Source organism: Enhydra lutris, unplaced genomic scaffold (assembly GCF_002288905.1).
Source record: "Enhydra lutris kenyoni isolate GAN:26980312 unplaced genomic scaffold, ASM228890v2 scaffoldscaffold58, whole genome shotgun sequence".
NCBI lineage: Eukaryota > Metazoa > Chordata > Mammalia > Carnivora > Mustelidae > Enhydra > Enhydra lutris.
The window spans coordinates 14,162,081-14,178,653 of record NW_019154142.1 but is presented as its reverse complement, the minus strand read 5'-3'; the positions used below and the strand labels follow the sequence as shown (position 1 = coordinate 14,178,653).

At 32.7% G+C, this 16,573-nt stretch overlaps 1 protein-coding gene across 1 annotated transcript in view; it reads right to left on the bottom strand.

The window, feature by feature from the left end:
* Positions 1-16,573, bottom strand: part of LOC111158253 (activating signal cointegrator 1 complex subunit 3) — a 362,572-nt gene that overhangs the window by 144,514 nt on the left and 201,485 nt on the right. Inside the window, exons 17-24 of the mRNA XM_022520163.1 lie at positions 15,819-15,938; positions 12,511-12,675; positions 10,679-10,765; positions 9,645-9,821; positions 6,240-6,465; positions 4,618-4,772; positions 1,976-2,074; positions 593-761 (exon numbers count right to left, since the gene is read on the bottom strand). Coding sequence (XP_022375871.1) covers positions 593-761; positions 1,976-2,074; positions 4,618-4,772; positions 6,240-6,465; positions 9,645-9,821; positions 10,679-10,765; positions 12,511-12,675; positions 15,819-15,938 — 1,198 coding nt within the window. The remainder of the gene's footprint in view (positions 1-592; positions 762-1,975; positions 2,075-4,617; positions 4,773-6,239; positions 6,466-9,644; positions 9,822-10,678; positions 10,766-12,510; positions 12,676-15,818; positions 15,939-16,573) is intronic.

Sequence of the window (16,573 nt, the reverse complement as noted above, 5' to 3'; positions counted from 1 at the left end):
TGCACCTTAATGTTTAAAGCAGCAATGTCCACAATAGCCAATCCACAGAAAGAGCCTAGATGTCCATCAACATTTGAATGGATAACGAAGATGTGGTATATATACACAATGGAATATTATGCAGCCATCAAAAACTGAAATCTTGGCATTTGCAACGATGTGGAACTAGAGGGTATCATGCTAAGTGAAATAAGTCAATCGGAGAAAGACAATTATTGTATGATCTCACTGATTTGAGGCATTTGAGAAACAATACAGAGAATCAAAGGGGAAGGGAGGGAAAATGAAAGAAGATGAAACCAGAGAGGGAGACAAACCATAAGAGACTCTAAGTCTCAGGAAACAAACTGAAGATTGCTCTAGGGGAGGTGGGGTGGGAGGGATGGGGTGGCTGGGTGATGGACATTGGGGAGGGTATGTGCTATGGTGAGCGCTGTGAACTGTGTAAGACTGATGAATCACAGACCTGTACCCCTGAAGCAAATAATACATTATATTTTAATAAAAAAATAATAAAAACAAACAAACAAATAAAACAACAAACAACAACAACAACAATATCAATGATTCAAGTTACAATTCAATATGTTACCTGTATGGGGAGGATGTCTCTCTGGTAGAATCAGATGTTGAAAGTTGATAATACATACAGCCTCAGCTCCTAACCATCTATCAGACACTGCTCGGATGTAGTATTGGGAAGGCAAAGGCTCAAAAATAGGGATTGTAAATACCAGAAGTTGAGCTTCTTTACTAATGACCTAATGTGAAATAAAGTCTCAGGTGAATATGAATATTCTGATATCATAAAGGCCTTCTTAGTCTAGTGTTAAGAAAATGCTATCTACACCAACAGGTACTAAACAAGAAAATATCTTGGGTTTCTAAATAGCTGAGATAGGGGCACCTAGATGGCTCAGTTGTTAAGCAGCTGCCTTCGACTCAGGTCATGATCCCAGGGTCCTGGGTCCTGGGATCAAGTCCAACATTGGGCTCCCCATTCAGTGGGAAGCCTGCTTCTCCCTCTCCCACTCCCCCTGCTTGTGTTCCCTCTCTCGCTGTGTCTCTGTCAAATAAATAAATATAAATAAAATCTTAAATAAATAAATAAATAAATAGCTGAGATATTCAGGCACTTCAGAAATTTATATGTAGTTCCCTTCTGAGGATATCTGATATTGTAGAAAGTAAAATTTATATATAATTTATATTATTGATATATGTGAGATGAACGTGATTATATTATTGATATATGTATATCATCATGTACTAACAGATTACTAGTTTGACTATCAGAATTTCCTAAATTTCTATTCATTAAATTACTTAACTTCATGATTTTTATCAAATTATTAACTTAATACTTTTCTTTAAATTTTACCATGACCTAAAGTGGAATAACAGAACTTTGCATAAATAGAAGGTAATCATGAAAAGAAACACTGCTGTGAAATTCTACTGCTATCTACCCAGGGTTCCCTGCCTAAAGCTTGTTTTCTCTTTGATAAAAAGAGAAATCATGGATGAAGCATCAGAGTTAAAAATATGCTAGTATCAAATTGAGTCTTTCTTTTAGGATTTATGGAAAATGTTTTAAAAATGCTCTTTTCATAATGTGAGTCAATATTCTGTAGTATTTCTTGTAACATCTAAAGTATTAATTTTTATTTATTTAATTTTATTTATGCATTACATTATTTATCCCATCCATGTGACATATTTCACTCCTGTGCAGGTTACGCCTTGAACCATGATAAAGATTACAATTCAATTTCTCAACCTAGGATCACACTGAATATATGAATATAATAACATGCAATTCCTGTTACCTTTGAAACCAAACAGAAACATAAAAAAAAATAAAGCTTTAAGGGCACTAAGAAATTACAAAGAAATAGGTAAAAACAGAAATTATTTAGTTTATATTTTCTTCTTTCTATGATAGCAACATAATAATAGACACACCCATGTTTACCTGTTTTTTCAGAACTAGAAAATACTCTGAATGATAAATATGATCATTTGTAGGATCTTCTACCCAAATCCACCAAGGTTCTCCTACTGTCCCATGGACCTAGAGGAAAAATAATATTCTAATACTAAGTATATTTTAACTCAAATAAGGGATATTGTTGTTTGCAAATCCAGCACCTATTCTGTTTCTAACAGCTTTACTGATATATAATTTACATTAAAAAGTTTACTCACTTAAAGTATACATTTCAATGGTTTTTATAAAGCTTTTACAACCATCTCTATAATCTTATTTAAGAATTACCCCCAAAAAGAAACCTTGCACCCATCTCCAGTCACTACTTATCTTTCTCCATTGTCCCAACCTCCAAGCTTGACAACAATCTACTTTATAAAGATTTGCCTGTAGTGGAGATTTTATATAAATGGAATCATATAATATGTGGTCCTCTGTGACTGGCTTTTTTCATTTACCATGTTCTCAAGGTTCATTCATGTTCTATCATGTAACAGTACTTCATTCTTTTTCACTAACAAATAATATTCCATTGGAGAGATATACTGTATTTTGTGTACTCATTCTTCTCCCTCTTTTTTTTTTCCTAACAAAGCCCAGTCTTATTAAGTGTTCATCTCTCTATTATGTGACTCAGGAAAAGGTGACTTGTCTCTCAGAATGATTTTGGATAGCCCAAGCCAATCAGCTTATAGTATCCCCCTTATAACAAACAGCTTGTGGTAAGGGATAGGCACATGGCCAATCCTATTCCAATCAGACTGAGGAAAAGTCTTATGGTTCATGCTCTAGGTTGATGAAGTAGGGGTGTGTTCACCTTTCCCTGTTAAACGTGAACAAGGAAGCACAGAAAACATTTGGAAAGTAGCCAAGAGTGTCAGGACAGCAAAAAGATGGGCCCTAAATGATGGCATTAAATAGAGTCAATCACCTTTGGGGCCTATTCTACTGGTGGATATTTTATTGTGGAAGATAATATATTTTTTTTGCATAAGTCACTTTGAGATAAGTCAGGTTTTCTATTCTTGCGGCCAATAGCATTCTAACTGAGCTAAAGTTAAGACTTTACACAAATGATTAAGTACTCTATCTTACTAATGAATTAAATCAAACTGTGGAAGATTTTTTTATGGATACTGACAGAAGAAAACTGTGAAAAAAGGGAAATAAAACTTTTATGGATTTTAAAAACCCTCTATTATAAATATAAATGAAATATGAGTATGGCTTAACTAATTTTACATTTTATGTAAAATTTAATGTTTACAGAAATATTAAATATAATTTTATATCATCTAGCTCTCACAGAATTTGAGAGAAAGATAATTATTATTATTATTATGCATGTTTACAGATGAGAAAACTGAAGAAATTACTGGTTAGGACAGTTTAAGACCAGTGGTAGATTTAAGACTATGGCTGGTTAATTTTTAAGCACATTGATGAATAAAATTAATTCGTATTAAAGATACATTAATAATGACAGGTAATGTAGAAGATATTTACTTATACTAAATCAGAAACTTAAAGTAACCATGTAAAGAAGGTACTGCTATTACAGTTATGGATTTCCTTGTCTTCCTCCACTGGCTTCTTGAAAGAAAGGATTGAGACTGACTTACTTTTGTATCTACAATCACCACTCTACTGTAGTCTTTGTACAGCAACTGCTGCAAAGACAGACCTTAAAAAATGTTGACAGACTAGAAAGAGGATCCAGAGTAGAACTTCATATGTGTGTGTGTGTACACGTTAAATACATATATATTTAAGATTTCATATATATGATATATGGAAAAATAAAGCTAAAATATAAAATATGGTCAACCCTTGCACATATTTTCATAAACGATTAGATTCTGAAATAGTTATGTATTGGAATACCAGGGTGGGGAGGGTGTCACAACCAGATGTGACTAATTATAAACATAGTTACCATAACATCTAAGATTTAGAAAGAATATAAAAGGTAAACACAGAAACAGGAATGTGATAGGTGCCAAGGAAGGACATTTTCAAGAAAGACAATGTATAGTGCTGAATATTCAGAGAACTAAGGAAAATAACAGAAAAAGTCATTATTATGGCAACCAGTTAGGTTTTGGTGATCACTGAGAAAGTAGTCTCAGCAGGAAAGAAACTGGTGACCAGGAGGAAAACAGAATACTCTTTCTACACATCTAACGGAAAATAGAAGATGAGATTGATAGTTTGAGAAATATTAGGATTTTTAAAAGGGCTCTTTTACCACAAAGAATCTTGACTTTTTAGTAGGATAAAATGACAGAGTAAGTAGAGCTGGCAAAAACGAAGATAACAAAATTAAAGAAGACAGAATTACGCAAAGTCTTTAAGAAAGTGAATCCACTAACCTATTGTTCAATGTTGAACTTTCAGGGTACCTAAGATGTTATGAAGAGGTCTCATTGGTTGCCATTTTAATATATTATGTCATATTTTTCTTGAGGATGATAGTAAATATTACTACAATGCTTTAAATGAATCTTCAATACGTATTCTTTTTAGAGTTTTCTATCATGTCTTAAGGACGGATGTAAGGAGGTATAGTCAAACCTGCAATACAGACATTTTTGCTGACCACTGATATAGATATTTTCCACTTTTACCTGATCATTCCAAGTAAAATCAGGACAGATGCTCAGTGTCACTCGGAGGACAGTCCGTGTGATGGGCTGAATGGATGCTTCCATTGTAACAGAAGGAATCTGATGAACACACTGTTTGACCTTGAGTCCAATATTCACATGATGCAGCATGTGACCTGTAAGGAAAACATCACACAGAAGAAATGTGTTCAGACAGAAAAAAAGCAATATAATCTGACTTGTAAATGGGATTTCAGAGAAGGTGGTTTTATTGCTTGTTTTATGATTTGCTATGTAGAATAGTTGACATTCTTGACCTGGCATGTTTGAATATTTTGTAATAGTTAACTTGAATTAGCAATTCATAGCTCTGAAAACCAGTATCAGGGTTTCTTCAGCTATTAATAGGTTTCTTAAAATTACTGAGACTGGACAGTGTTTAAACTACTATAAACAGTCCTACTTTTCTCCTATTAGCTTATGACACATTAAAAAATTCAGTATTTTGTGAAAATAGCTATTAATTTGCTCAAAGTCTACTTCTCAACTCTATAACCATCATGGGAAATGCTTTAATAATCAAACACAAATCACCTATCCAAACTCATTTCCAGAAAAAAATACAGATAAAATATAAAATATGGTTAATGTAGCACAAACTTAATCACTTGTACTCATTTTCATAAATTACTAGATTTTGAAGTAGTTATATATGAGAATGCCAAGGTGGGAAGGGGGTCACAAACAGACTGTGACTGACTATAAACATTTTCCTACTTGAGTCCAAGCAATTAAGTAAAAATAGATAATATTTAATAGTATCAATATTTCTTACATATCTTGGTTCTTCATAATACAATTTTTAAAGTATGTTTATGAGCAAATCAAAATGTTCTATGTTCACCAGAATTTGAAACTAAAGTGGTTTTCCTTTAATGATAAAGTATCATAAAATATTTACACATGTTACTCCATTGTAAGTAATCTTAACTTCTGTAGTTAATATCCTTAATTTCTATTTTTATGGATACCTTCTACCATTCTGTCTTCAAGTATTCTTACTATACAAGTGAAATAATTATCTCAACCTCTCTTCCATCATTGGACCTTTTGCCACCAGTAGTCCTCCCCCTTATTTCTCCGCAGCCTGACTCACTTCATGTGTAATGTCTATCCTATTCAGAATCTGAAATATTTTTTTTTAAAGATTTTATTTATTTATTCGATAGAGATCACAAGTAGGCAGAGAGGCAGGCAGAGAAAGAGAGAGGAGGAAGCAGGCTCCCTGCTGAGCAGAGAGCCTGATGCAGGGCTCGATCCCAGGACCCCGAGATCATGACCAGAGCTGAAGGCAGAGGCTTTAACCCACAGAGCCACCCAGGCACCCCAGAATCTGAAATATTAACTAATCAATACATTGTAAATTTGTCCAATAAAATGTTAAGATATCTAGAAATGTATGTAGAAATAGTTTTTCAACATCATATGATAAAAGTAGAAGAACAAATGCTATTTACCTACTGATACCAACTGGATTTAAAATGGTAAACAAATTTATCTGAAGTATGAAAATGCAGTTTGCTTTTATATCTAATAAAATATTTTATTTGTACAGAACAATACATTAAAACGTTTCTGCTTACCTATTTCATCTTTCCTCATGTCTTTCAGTTTATCCACAGTAAGATTTTTTTCTTCTAATCTTGTTAGAATGTGTGGTGGTAAGACTGAAAACTGTCTCAAAGGGCTAGCCCAACCCCAAAGCCTCTTGTCAATGACTTTACTAAGATTCAGGAGCCTGTAGGTCATGGCAGGCCAACGTTTCCTCAGAGCAATTTCAAAAAGAGCACGGACAATTCTAGCTGCATTCTAAAGAATAAAAAGGGGGTTGGTGGTTAGGTACACTGTACTTTTAAATTTATCAAATTTGTCATTCACACTCAATTTTACAAGACGTATGCCAAATTGCAGCCTTTAATTGTGGGCAACATCTATTCTCATATAACCTCAGTTATCTTCATTAGTTCTACATAAGAATAATCACATCTTTCATAGGTGGATGTTATCTTGTTAAATCACAGGTGGTAGTCTCATATCCAAGTTCTTACAAGGCTTGACCCTATGCACCCTAACCAGAAAATAAGGAGGAACAGATAAAAGTTTTGCGTAAGACTTAGAAGGTTGTTGAGGCCATCTAGAATATAAGATACAGCCAAGGATACCCTTGGCTATATAGGGGGATGATTAAAAGTCTACTTAGGGCAATAAAGATGACTCTGGGATCCAGTAAGAAAGAAAAATTAGTGTGAGAAGGGTGATAAAGGGAATCCTGATGAGTTCAGCTACCTGTATTAATGGCTCCCTACAAAACAAGCAATACCTTAACTGCTTTATGTATCTCATTTAATTTGTATGCTATCTCCTTTAATCTTTATGGTAACTGCATTCAATTGGTCTTGTTATTATAATTGTATACATGAAGATAACAGAGCTTGGTGAGGTTAATAATTTGACCAAGATCACACAGATAGTTGGTGTTAGAGTATCTATTCAAAGCCAGGTCTAAACAAGTCCAATTTAACCCCAAGGTTGTAAATTTGGTGGTCAGGAAAATGTCATTAATAGACATACAGAAAGGTACAAGGACTGAAGCCCTTTTAACATCTCTACAGTTAGTTTCCTTTTGCCTTCTTCCCTCTATTACTAATGTTGCAGGTTATTTTACTGAAGATTGTTTCTTAAAGTCATTAAGTTGGGAGATAACCTCACAATCTCAAATGACATCTATATTTGAAAATGAAGAATGTTAAAATCTGTTCAAAATCATTAAAAAAAGAGATAAAAAAGTGGAGATTTTAAATAGCAAATAGGTGATCTGGCTTGAAATTACAAGGTAAAAAATGATCACAAGAGTTAAGGGCTTTGGTTTTCCATTTTATATAAAATATGTTTTTGTCTCTTGACAGATTTGACTACTTTTTTTTACAGTATTAGAAATTTAAGAACAAAAATAGTATTTAAAAGTATGAGAACTGTTCTGATACCCAATAAAAATTACAGGATGACTCTTATTCGGTCCAGAGAATGATAAATAAAATGAACAATTTGATTACTGTATCTACCAAATAGGTCTTCTTCCGATATCACTCCTAGCTGCTCTTGTAAGAAGATGCCAGGCTAAATTTCCCAACTGTGTTTGAAAGTATGTTATTTTTCTATGTCAGAACCTATAGTTGTTCCCTAAAAGCTAAAAGGAATGGAAGAAGAAATCCCGTGTAAGATATAGGCAGGCACTTTAATCTGGAATGATATAAATTGGGAATAATGATTAGAGTACCTAAGATATGCAGTTTAGAGAAGCTAAGTAGAGGCTTTATAACATCATAGAATATTTGAGCTAAGGATTTATCTCAGGGGCTAAGACAATCAAGTTTTAGAAATAGAGAAGGGATAACTATTTTTACAGAGCTGAGAGGGTTGTTGTGGAACTGTTGTTGGTAGCTTACATTTAAAATATAAACTCAACAGTAATTTATTTAATGCATTCAAGGATGATAGACCCACAATAGCTATTTAAGAAAAACAAGGATGCTTTGAGATATAACCTTAATTTTCCAAGACTGACTTTCTGGGCACCAATCATAAAGAAACCCTAAGTTCTACACTGTAAAGCAATTCATGTGTCAGTCTTTGATAATATCTCCATAATCTTGAATCAAAAAGAAATGTGACCAGATTATTCACCTAGAACCCAGAAAAGCTTTAACTTTTAGTTAAACTATTAACTATTTCAATATAAAATCATTAGAAAATGTAAAATGACAACATCATTTTTCACAAAAGCAGATAAAATAAGTTAGAAACAATGGTTCCTATACAAGTCACAGGGTTTAGAGATTATAAATTATATATAAATTTAGAGATTATAAATTATATATAACTTTTCTATGGCAGGAAATACATGTGTTCCAAGATACGCCAAAAAAAATTTTTCTTCTGCCACATCCATAGTTGGTTTACATAGTATATAAAATCATCACCTGGTTCCTTGGTTACTTTGATTAAATTACTGAATTCATTCAACTTGTTTACCAATATATCTTGGTTCATGTTTGCAAATACTTCACATTTACAGTTATTTCAAAGCACTCCTGAGTACTCATGGCTGTTAATAATAATTTATTTAACACAAATATATATTTTCTATATATATTTTTGTTTATTTATCTATATATAATTTCGAACAAAATTACCAACATAAGATACATAGCAGAATAGTTTCTATATTTAAAATAAGATTTAGCTTTTATTTCTCTGTAACTTAGAGGAGGCACTACTCAACGAAAAAAACATATCTAGAAGGAAAGCCTCATTTGAAAGAAAAACACTGCAAAATATAACCTGCTTTACTTCACATGAGTGAATACATAAATGGTTGGAATATAAAAACATAAATACTACAGCCTTTTATACTACAATATTCTAAAAAAACTTATACATTTAATGAGCTGTAATTTAGGGAATATTTTTCTTTCAGTTCTCAATTTTTAAGTATCATCAGTAGGGAAGAAAGATTACTTTCTTTATTAGAGACTTATCAGACTGAAAATATGGTCTGAGGTACTGCTACGAAGCCTTACTTAATGGTAAAAAAACCTTGTTTATGTTTCTAACATTTGGGTTAAGTTACAAAGGTTCCAAAATCTTTTATTCTGCTTGCAATATTCTTGTATTACTGCCCTTCGTAAATAAAAGAAATGAACTTGATCGTGTAAAGCAGAAAAAAAAAATGTTGGTATCTTTAAACTCTAAAATAAAAACAGCAACATCAAAAAGAACCAAGCCAACCACCAAATTCCACCTTCATTTCTGATCTAATAGTACAGAGGGCATAAAAAATGTGCAAATTAAACAGAACCAGTTCTGCAATAAAATGGTACTTGGTAGCATGTCACAGTGCAATGCATTCAAAGTATAGCATGAATGAATATCTTGAGTCTCTGAAACTAAACAAGGAAGAGCAAACAGGAAGGGAGTAATAGTCTTACCTGTGCAACATATGCAGAATCTGATATAAGGGAGAAACTGTCCATCTCTCCTCGGCTGATATAAGTTTGAAGTAGGATGTTTATTTTCCCGTAACTGTTCTCTACACCTCCAGGAGCTGCGAGTTCACAGAAATTGTTTAATAAAGCATCTAGCTCTTCTATTTCCTCTTCTCTGACCTGGAAGAGTCAATGTTTTTATAAGATTATTTGGGCTGATTTACTGGAATTTTACATATTGAAATAAAACCACATCGCATGTTTTTTTAAGGCTTCCACTTTTCAACATTTTTCTTTTTTACACTAATAAAATAGTAATTTTTCACAGGTAGCTAATAAAATACAATAAGAAACTATCTTGAGGCTGATACAATTACATTTTATTATTCATCACCAATATTAAAGTTGCCATTGACATATAAAAATTTGATATGCCACAAAAATTAAATCTTCTGACCTCACCATCCTTCAGTTGATGAGATTTCATATTTTATTTGACCAGAGTAAAACCTCTGCCCAAATGGATTAAGGCAAACTTGAATTATCTTCAAATGCATTCATTATAGTCATATATTTTTATATGGCATAATACATTCATAGCTTAAAGCTGTGAAGTACTATGATTCACAGTATTAAAGTTTTCACTGTTAATAAGATTAAATTATAATATGGGTACAGAAATACTCATATCTAAGTTTGAATCATGCATGTCCTTTATATTTTCTTCAGTGAACCTTATATTGCAAATAAACCAAAATGTACATACTATATTCTCTGTCAGTTTCATTATTGCAAAACCTATTTAAATTATATTTGATTTGCAGTAGAGAGCAAAGAATAGTGTCAGGAATGACATAATATCATAATCTAGGATAGTGGACACTGTTGATAAATGGAAGAACATTGCTGGCACTCTAAATGCGAAGTGCCATACAGCTTATATTGTAACGGGAATAACAAATAATTATAAGCTTTTATAAATGAATGAATGTACATAAGCCAAAAATGCATTTGATTCAAGCTTCAAATAATCTTACCTTGATTTGATCAAATTCTTCAGCTTTGGAGACGATAGCAAAAATATCACTTTCTGTTTTGTGAGCATCAAAGAATTCATTGAAGGTCTACCAAAGCAAGTGTTATATTTGATTAAAATAGAAAATCCAGTGAAATATTTTCAATTAAAAAGTGACTAGAAAATCACACATTCTTAAAGAATATTTGAGCCCTACACAATGCAGAGTTATTATGTCTGCGGTATACTATTTTTTTTTCTTTTTTACTGCGGTATACACTTCTTGGCCATTGCTTTAAACATCATCAAATTCAACAAAGACTAAAAAATTTCCTAAAACATAACTAGCTGGAGAAGACCTTTAGAAGGAAAAAAGATCAATAAAATCAGTTATTAAAACCTACATTAAATAGCTAAAAAAATGTTCAGCATAATCGTCTGGCCTTGGTTAATTTTCAGCACAGGCATGTGGAAATCTGTACCATTTGCCAACTTTAAGCTGAACATATCATATAAAATTTGGTGAGGAGTAACTAAAATTACGCAACCTGAAAATTCTGGTAAAGGCCTCAAAATATTCCTAGTGACGGCACATACAAATACAGGAAACTGGGAAGAAAAAACATCAGTGGAAGACCGCATCGAATAAAGACAAAACTGAAGAAGGGTTACAGTTCTTGGAAGAGCTACAAACAGGCATAAAATATAGTTTGGCAGTAACATACGACCTAGCGGGAAAATGAGGAAGGTTACTTATTGGACAAAAGGAGTGCAAGGTGACAGAAGCACGTGAGCAGGTGAAAGAAGCAGGAGAGAGCTAAGGGCAATGTTCTGGGTTGAGGAAGATCAGATCACACTTGTGGGATGATACATGTTAAAAGAAGAAACCTAAAGTGCTGTACAAATGTAAGATTTATTTGGGGAAAGATGAGGAAAAGCTATAGGCACACAAAGGTGTTTTCTGAGACGTGTAAAATGCATAAGGATGTGTTAAATAAGTACAAAACTTATACTTCATATTGGCCTAGGTTTTCATATTTCTGAAGAAATTTCACTTTAGTGATTTCTATTACATTTCCCTTCTAAAAACATATTTTAGGTATCCCAAAAAATGAAGATAAGAAAAAAAATTCAAACTCTTTCTCTATAAAAAGGAGAGTAAAAATGTGTTTTAACCCATCTTGGTCTTGAATTTAAGACTGCCCTCACAAGTAATCCCTGTTATGCTTTCCCATGTATTAACATATGTAGGTATATATACATGCATGTAAACACACATAAAAACATGCATATGCTCCTTAAAATGTAAATATTACAGTGGCATCCTATCTTACTCATTACATTAAACAGCAAAAAATTAAGGCTACACTGTAGTCTAAATTATCCTTGAAAACTCTTAAATTGCCCAAATAGTACAGTTGGGTTGACCTGATAATTGCGGTAGTTTTTCTAACTCTTCTTTAGTTAGTATTTCTCTACAATCTACAATTAATTTTCAACTTTTATTCACGGATATCATTAAGCCATCATCTCCTGCTTAACTCATCCAGTAAACTCATTCAGGCATTCATTCCATAGGTCTCTCCCGCATGCTTAGTGCTTTAGCCTTGGGTGTGCCTACTGCTTAGGATACACTCACTGAATGGATGGCAAAAGGGTCCTTATTACTTAAAGTCTTATTTTTCTCTTCTGTTTATTGAATTCATGTTATTGAAGTCATGTAAGTTAAATGCACTTTGTTCTATTAGTGCTTTTTAAAAAAATTTCCATTAATACAGTATTTTGAAGAAGTCTAGAAAGTATTTATATCTAAGAGCAAACGTATTATTGTATTTGTTACACTCAGTATAATACCTCAATGGTATTGTATTTAATATAGTAGTGGCTGGCAGTTCTACCCAAATCAGTGGAGGAAAAATATCCAGTTCTCTCCTCAAAACGAATCATCCGAGCTTTGTCTAATTTTCGACCAACTTCAATGACCAACTGTTCTCGATGCTTTGCTAATGTTGGGTCAATCTGCAGGAAAAAAATATATACATAAACATTTGAGTATTTCTTTAGAGAGTCATCATTTACAAACATATACCTATTTATGGAAATTAATTTTTTTGTTGATATTTAGTTAGAATAAAATTTCTTTTTTTTTTTTAAGATTTATAGATAGATTGATTTATGAATGACAGAGACACAGCAAGAGAGGGAACACAAGCAGGGGGAATGGGAGAGAGAGAAGCAGGCTTCCCGTGGAGCTGGAAGCCTGATTCGGGACTCGATCCCAGGACCCTGGCCTGAGCCGAAGGCAGACGCTCAATGACTGAGCCACCCAGGCACCCCAGAATAAAATTTTTTAATACAATTTTTAAAGAAGTACATTTTTATAAATGTAGGACATAAATAGAAAATATTTTTATCCATTCGATAAAGTAAGCCTTAAAAATTCACTAAGATTATCAATCTTTATTATATCTTTAGGCAGTAATATTTTAGAATCTAAAATTCTTATTTTTAAAAATATTTTACTTATTTATTTGACACAGAGAGACACAGAGAGAGGGAACACAAGCAAGGAGAGTGGGAGAGGGAGAACAGGCTTCCCACTGAGCAGGGAGCTGGATGAGGGGCTCAATCCCATCCTGGGATCATGACCCAAGCCAAAGGCAGATGCTTAATGATTGAGCCGCCCAGGTGCCCCTAGAATCTAAAATTCTTATATGGTTGTCTTACAATCTTTAAGACTATAAAGATCAGCAATCAGATATTAGTAAAACAATCTGTCTTTTCCCTCCCGTACTAAAATAAACAGGGATTTTAAAATATCAAGCTGTAATCCTACTTCATCAGTTATTTGGAGAACTCACTGTGAGGATGATTTCCTTTGTTAAAGATATAAAGAAATAAATGCTTAATTATCCTTTCAAGAGTATGACTTTGGTGTTCTAGCAGTTTTCATAACTGCTGATAGAAAAACCAATTTTGCCCATAATAATAATAGAAGCAAACTGTAAGATGAAGTTGACAAGAAATTTTTGAATACTTTTGAAATTATTAATAGCCTCTTTTTTTTTTTTTTTTAAAGATTTATTTATTTATTTGTCAGAGAGAGAGACAGAGAGCACAAGCAGGGAGAATGGCAGGCAGACAGAGAAGCAGGCTCCCATTGAGCAAGGAGTCCAATGAGGGATTCCATTCCAGGACCCTGGGATCATGACCTGAGCCAAAGGCAGATGCTTAACCAACTGAGCCACCCAAGAATCCCTAAATAGCTTCTTTCTAAACAGGGCACTTAACACACAATATTAACAAAAATTCTTAAATATTGTGATATGTGTATGTATGTATACATATATACAGACACACACCAAGTCCTGAAGGTCACGCTCTAGTCAGGAGCAATAAATATGACCTTCAAAGGGAAGGGAGATGAATATAAAAATTCTTTAGAAATCAATTAATGAATTAACACTCCTACTATTCCTTCTAACTTACGTTTTGATGGTAGCTTATTCATACACTAAACATAGCTAAAGTAAATTTTAAAATCAGAAAAATGAGGCAAAGGAAAGTCAAATGTAGGGAAGATGGAATCAAAAGCCATTAACAAATACAAAAGTCTTAAATATTTGCTCTAAATGACATACTGTAGGTATCAAGTTCATCTCATGAAACCATTTTATTTATTACATGTTCTAAACCATTAAAATATGTTGGACATCATGATTTGTGTTAGTTCACATGGGTTTTGTGGCTACAAATTCTTAGTGAGTAATAAAATAAGAACATGTAAGTAAAAAGAAAATTAAAAAGATCAGAGTCTCTGAACTCTGAAGATAGTAAAACTATGTATCTCAGAAGGAAAAAAAAATCACTTTATGTTAGAAAATTATACAAAAGTGACTTCTGGAATTAACCTAGTACTTAAAATCAATTCATGTTTTTATTTGGCCCCAAGATTTGCAATGGCTTACCCCATAAAACCATGTGTTGTGCTTTGCCTTCTACCCTTTCAGAAAGCTTTCACAGTGTCATTGACTATTTTCACAAGCCTGTATTTGTAACAAGATCTTTTTTTTTTCCCCTCCTAAGTCTTTAAGTTTCAATTTTCCACAGTCAAATCTATAGCACAGGGAAAAGAAAAATGACAAAAAAGCTTGGCAACTCCTTTGATAACACAATGGAATATAAACAAAAGCTAAGTTGACAGTAAGTGGAGGAAAACTAATTCAGAGTTCAATTCAACTTTGCTACTTTTGACTTAACACTACTGAATATCCGTATGATGATAGTGAAATAATGTTCTCATTAAACAACTGATTTTATCTGTAATTAGGGAGCATTTACATTGTATAAAGCAGAGTTCTAAAGAAAAGCCAAGATCTAACAGAATCTAACAGATTCTGTAAGCCCCACGTAACTGAAAAGTTCATAGGAACAAGTGCTACAATATACATTAGATTTTGTCTGTGCGCTCAGGGGAACTAATCCAAGCCTCCAAATGGCTAATTACTCATTAACACTATCTTTTAATTTGGGAGTAAAGGGTTAGAAGGGACTTGAGAAGAGGAACATATTAAAAAAAATATAAGCCTATTATTAAAAATGATCTCCAATTTTCCTGATGTCTGTCTGGTTTACTCTAAAACTTTAATTTATTACAGTTTTTAAAAAATCACGGCAAGGGCACCTGGGTGGCTCAGTCAGTTAAGCATCTACCTTTGGCTCAGGTCATGATCCCAGGGTCTTGGGATCGAGTCCTGCATCAGGCTCCCTGGTCAGGGTGGGGAGTCTGCTTCTCTCTCCTACTCTGCCTCTACCTCCTGCTCATGCTCTAATAAATAAAATATTAAAAAAAATAAAAATCACAGCAAAATATTAATATCAAATGGAGATGTACCTGGATAGTAAATAAATAACAATCTAAAGATGAACTTTTTAGTATCTGCGAGAAAAGAGCTATTAAAATAGAATGAAATAACTAGGAGGTAAATTTAATTTTCCTTCGTATTTTCTAAAAATAGATTAAGCTTTTTGTTTTTCTTCCAGGTACTTAACTTTATTCAGATGAGGCAGAAGTAGCAAATATTTATCCTCATATCATAAAAATATTACAAAGCCAAAAAAGAAGGTTTGATTTTTTTTTTTTTTATAAATGAGTTTTCTACCTGGTAAGCCTTGTGACTGATGCCATATACTAATGGATTTGCTCTCATCCGTACATAAAGATAAGTGTAACTTATCCACTTCACTGCTTCTTCCACATTAGTAACTGTTCCCAGAGCAATCTACAAATAAAAAATAAAACAAAAATTAAACTAATGCATTAAAGTTGGATATAAACATTACATCAAAGGCCATTTTGTCAAAAGTTAAGTTAAAATACATCATCGTACCTTATTTAAAAGAAGGTAAGTATAATTACTGGACATGACACTTCTCCAATTAATTAAAAATAATTCCTGCCTCATTTAATTGAGAACAGTACACTGGAAATGGTATCTTCCAAAACGGAATTTACTCAATATTACGGCATCTGATTATTTTTCCCTAAGTAGAGTTTAATTCTCTATAGCATTGAAAGGTTAATAATTTAAAAACACAATAATAACATATAAGATCTGTATAATAAAGAGAAAGGAATTATTAGAAATTGATATTAAACCAGAATTATGAGAAGTTTCCTTAAAAATACATTTCATTAGCTACTAGATCTATAGGTAATCATTTACTTAGCATTCCGTAATTTGAAAATTCATGCAAGTTGTGAAACTTCATAGTTGTATAATTTTCCCTGAACATCTGGGTGAAAAAAATTAAATTTCTTAATACTTTAATCACAGGTGGAAAGATGTTTTCTACCTAAATCATTATATATATATTAGGAGAAAGAAAGGAAGAATAAAGTTAACACTGAATATTA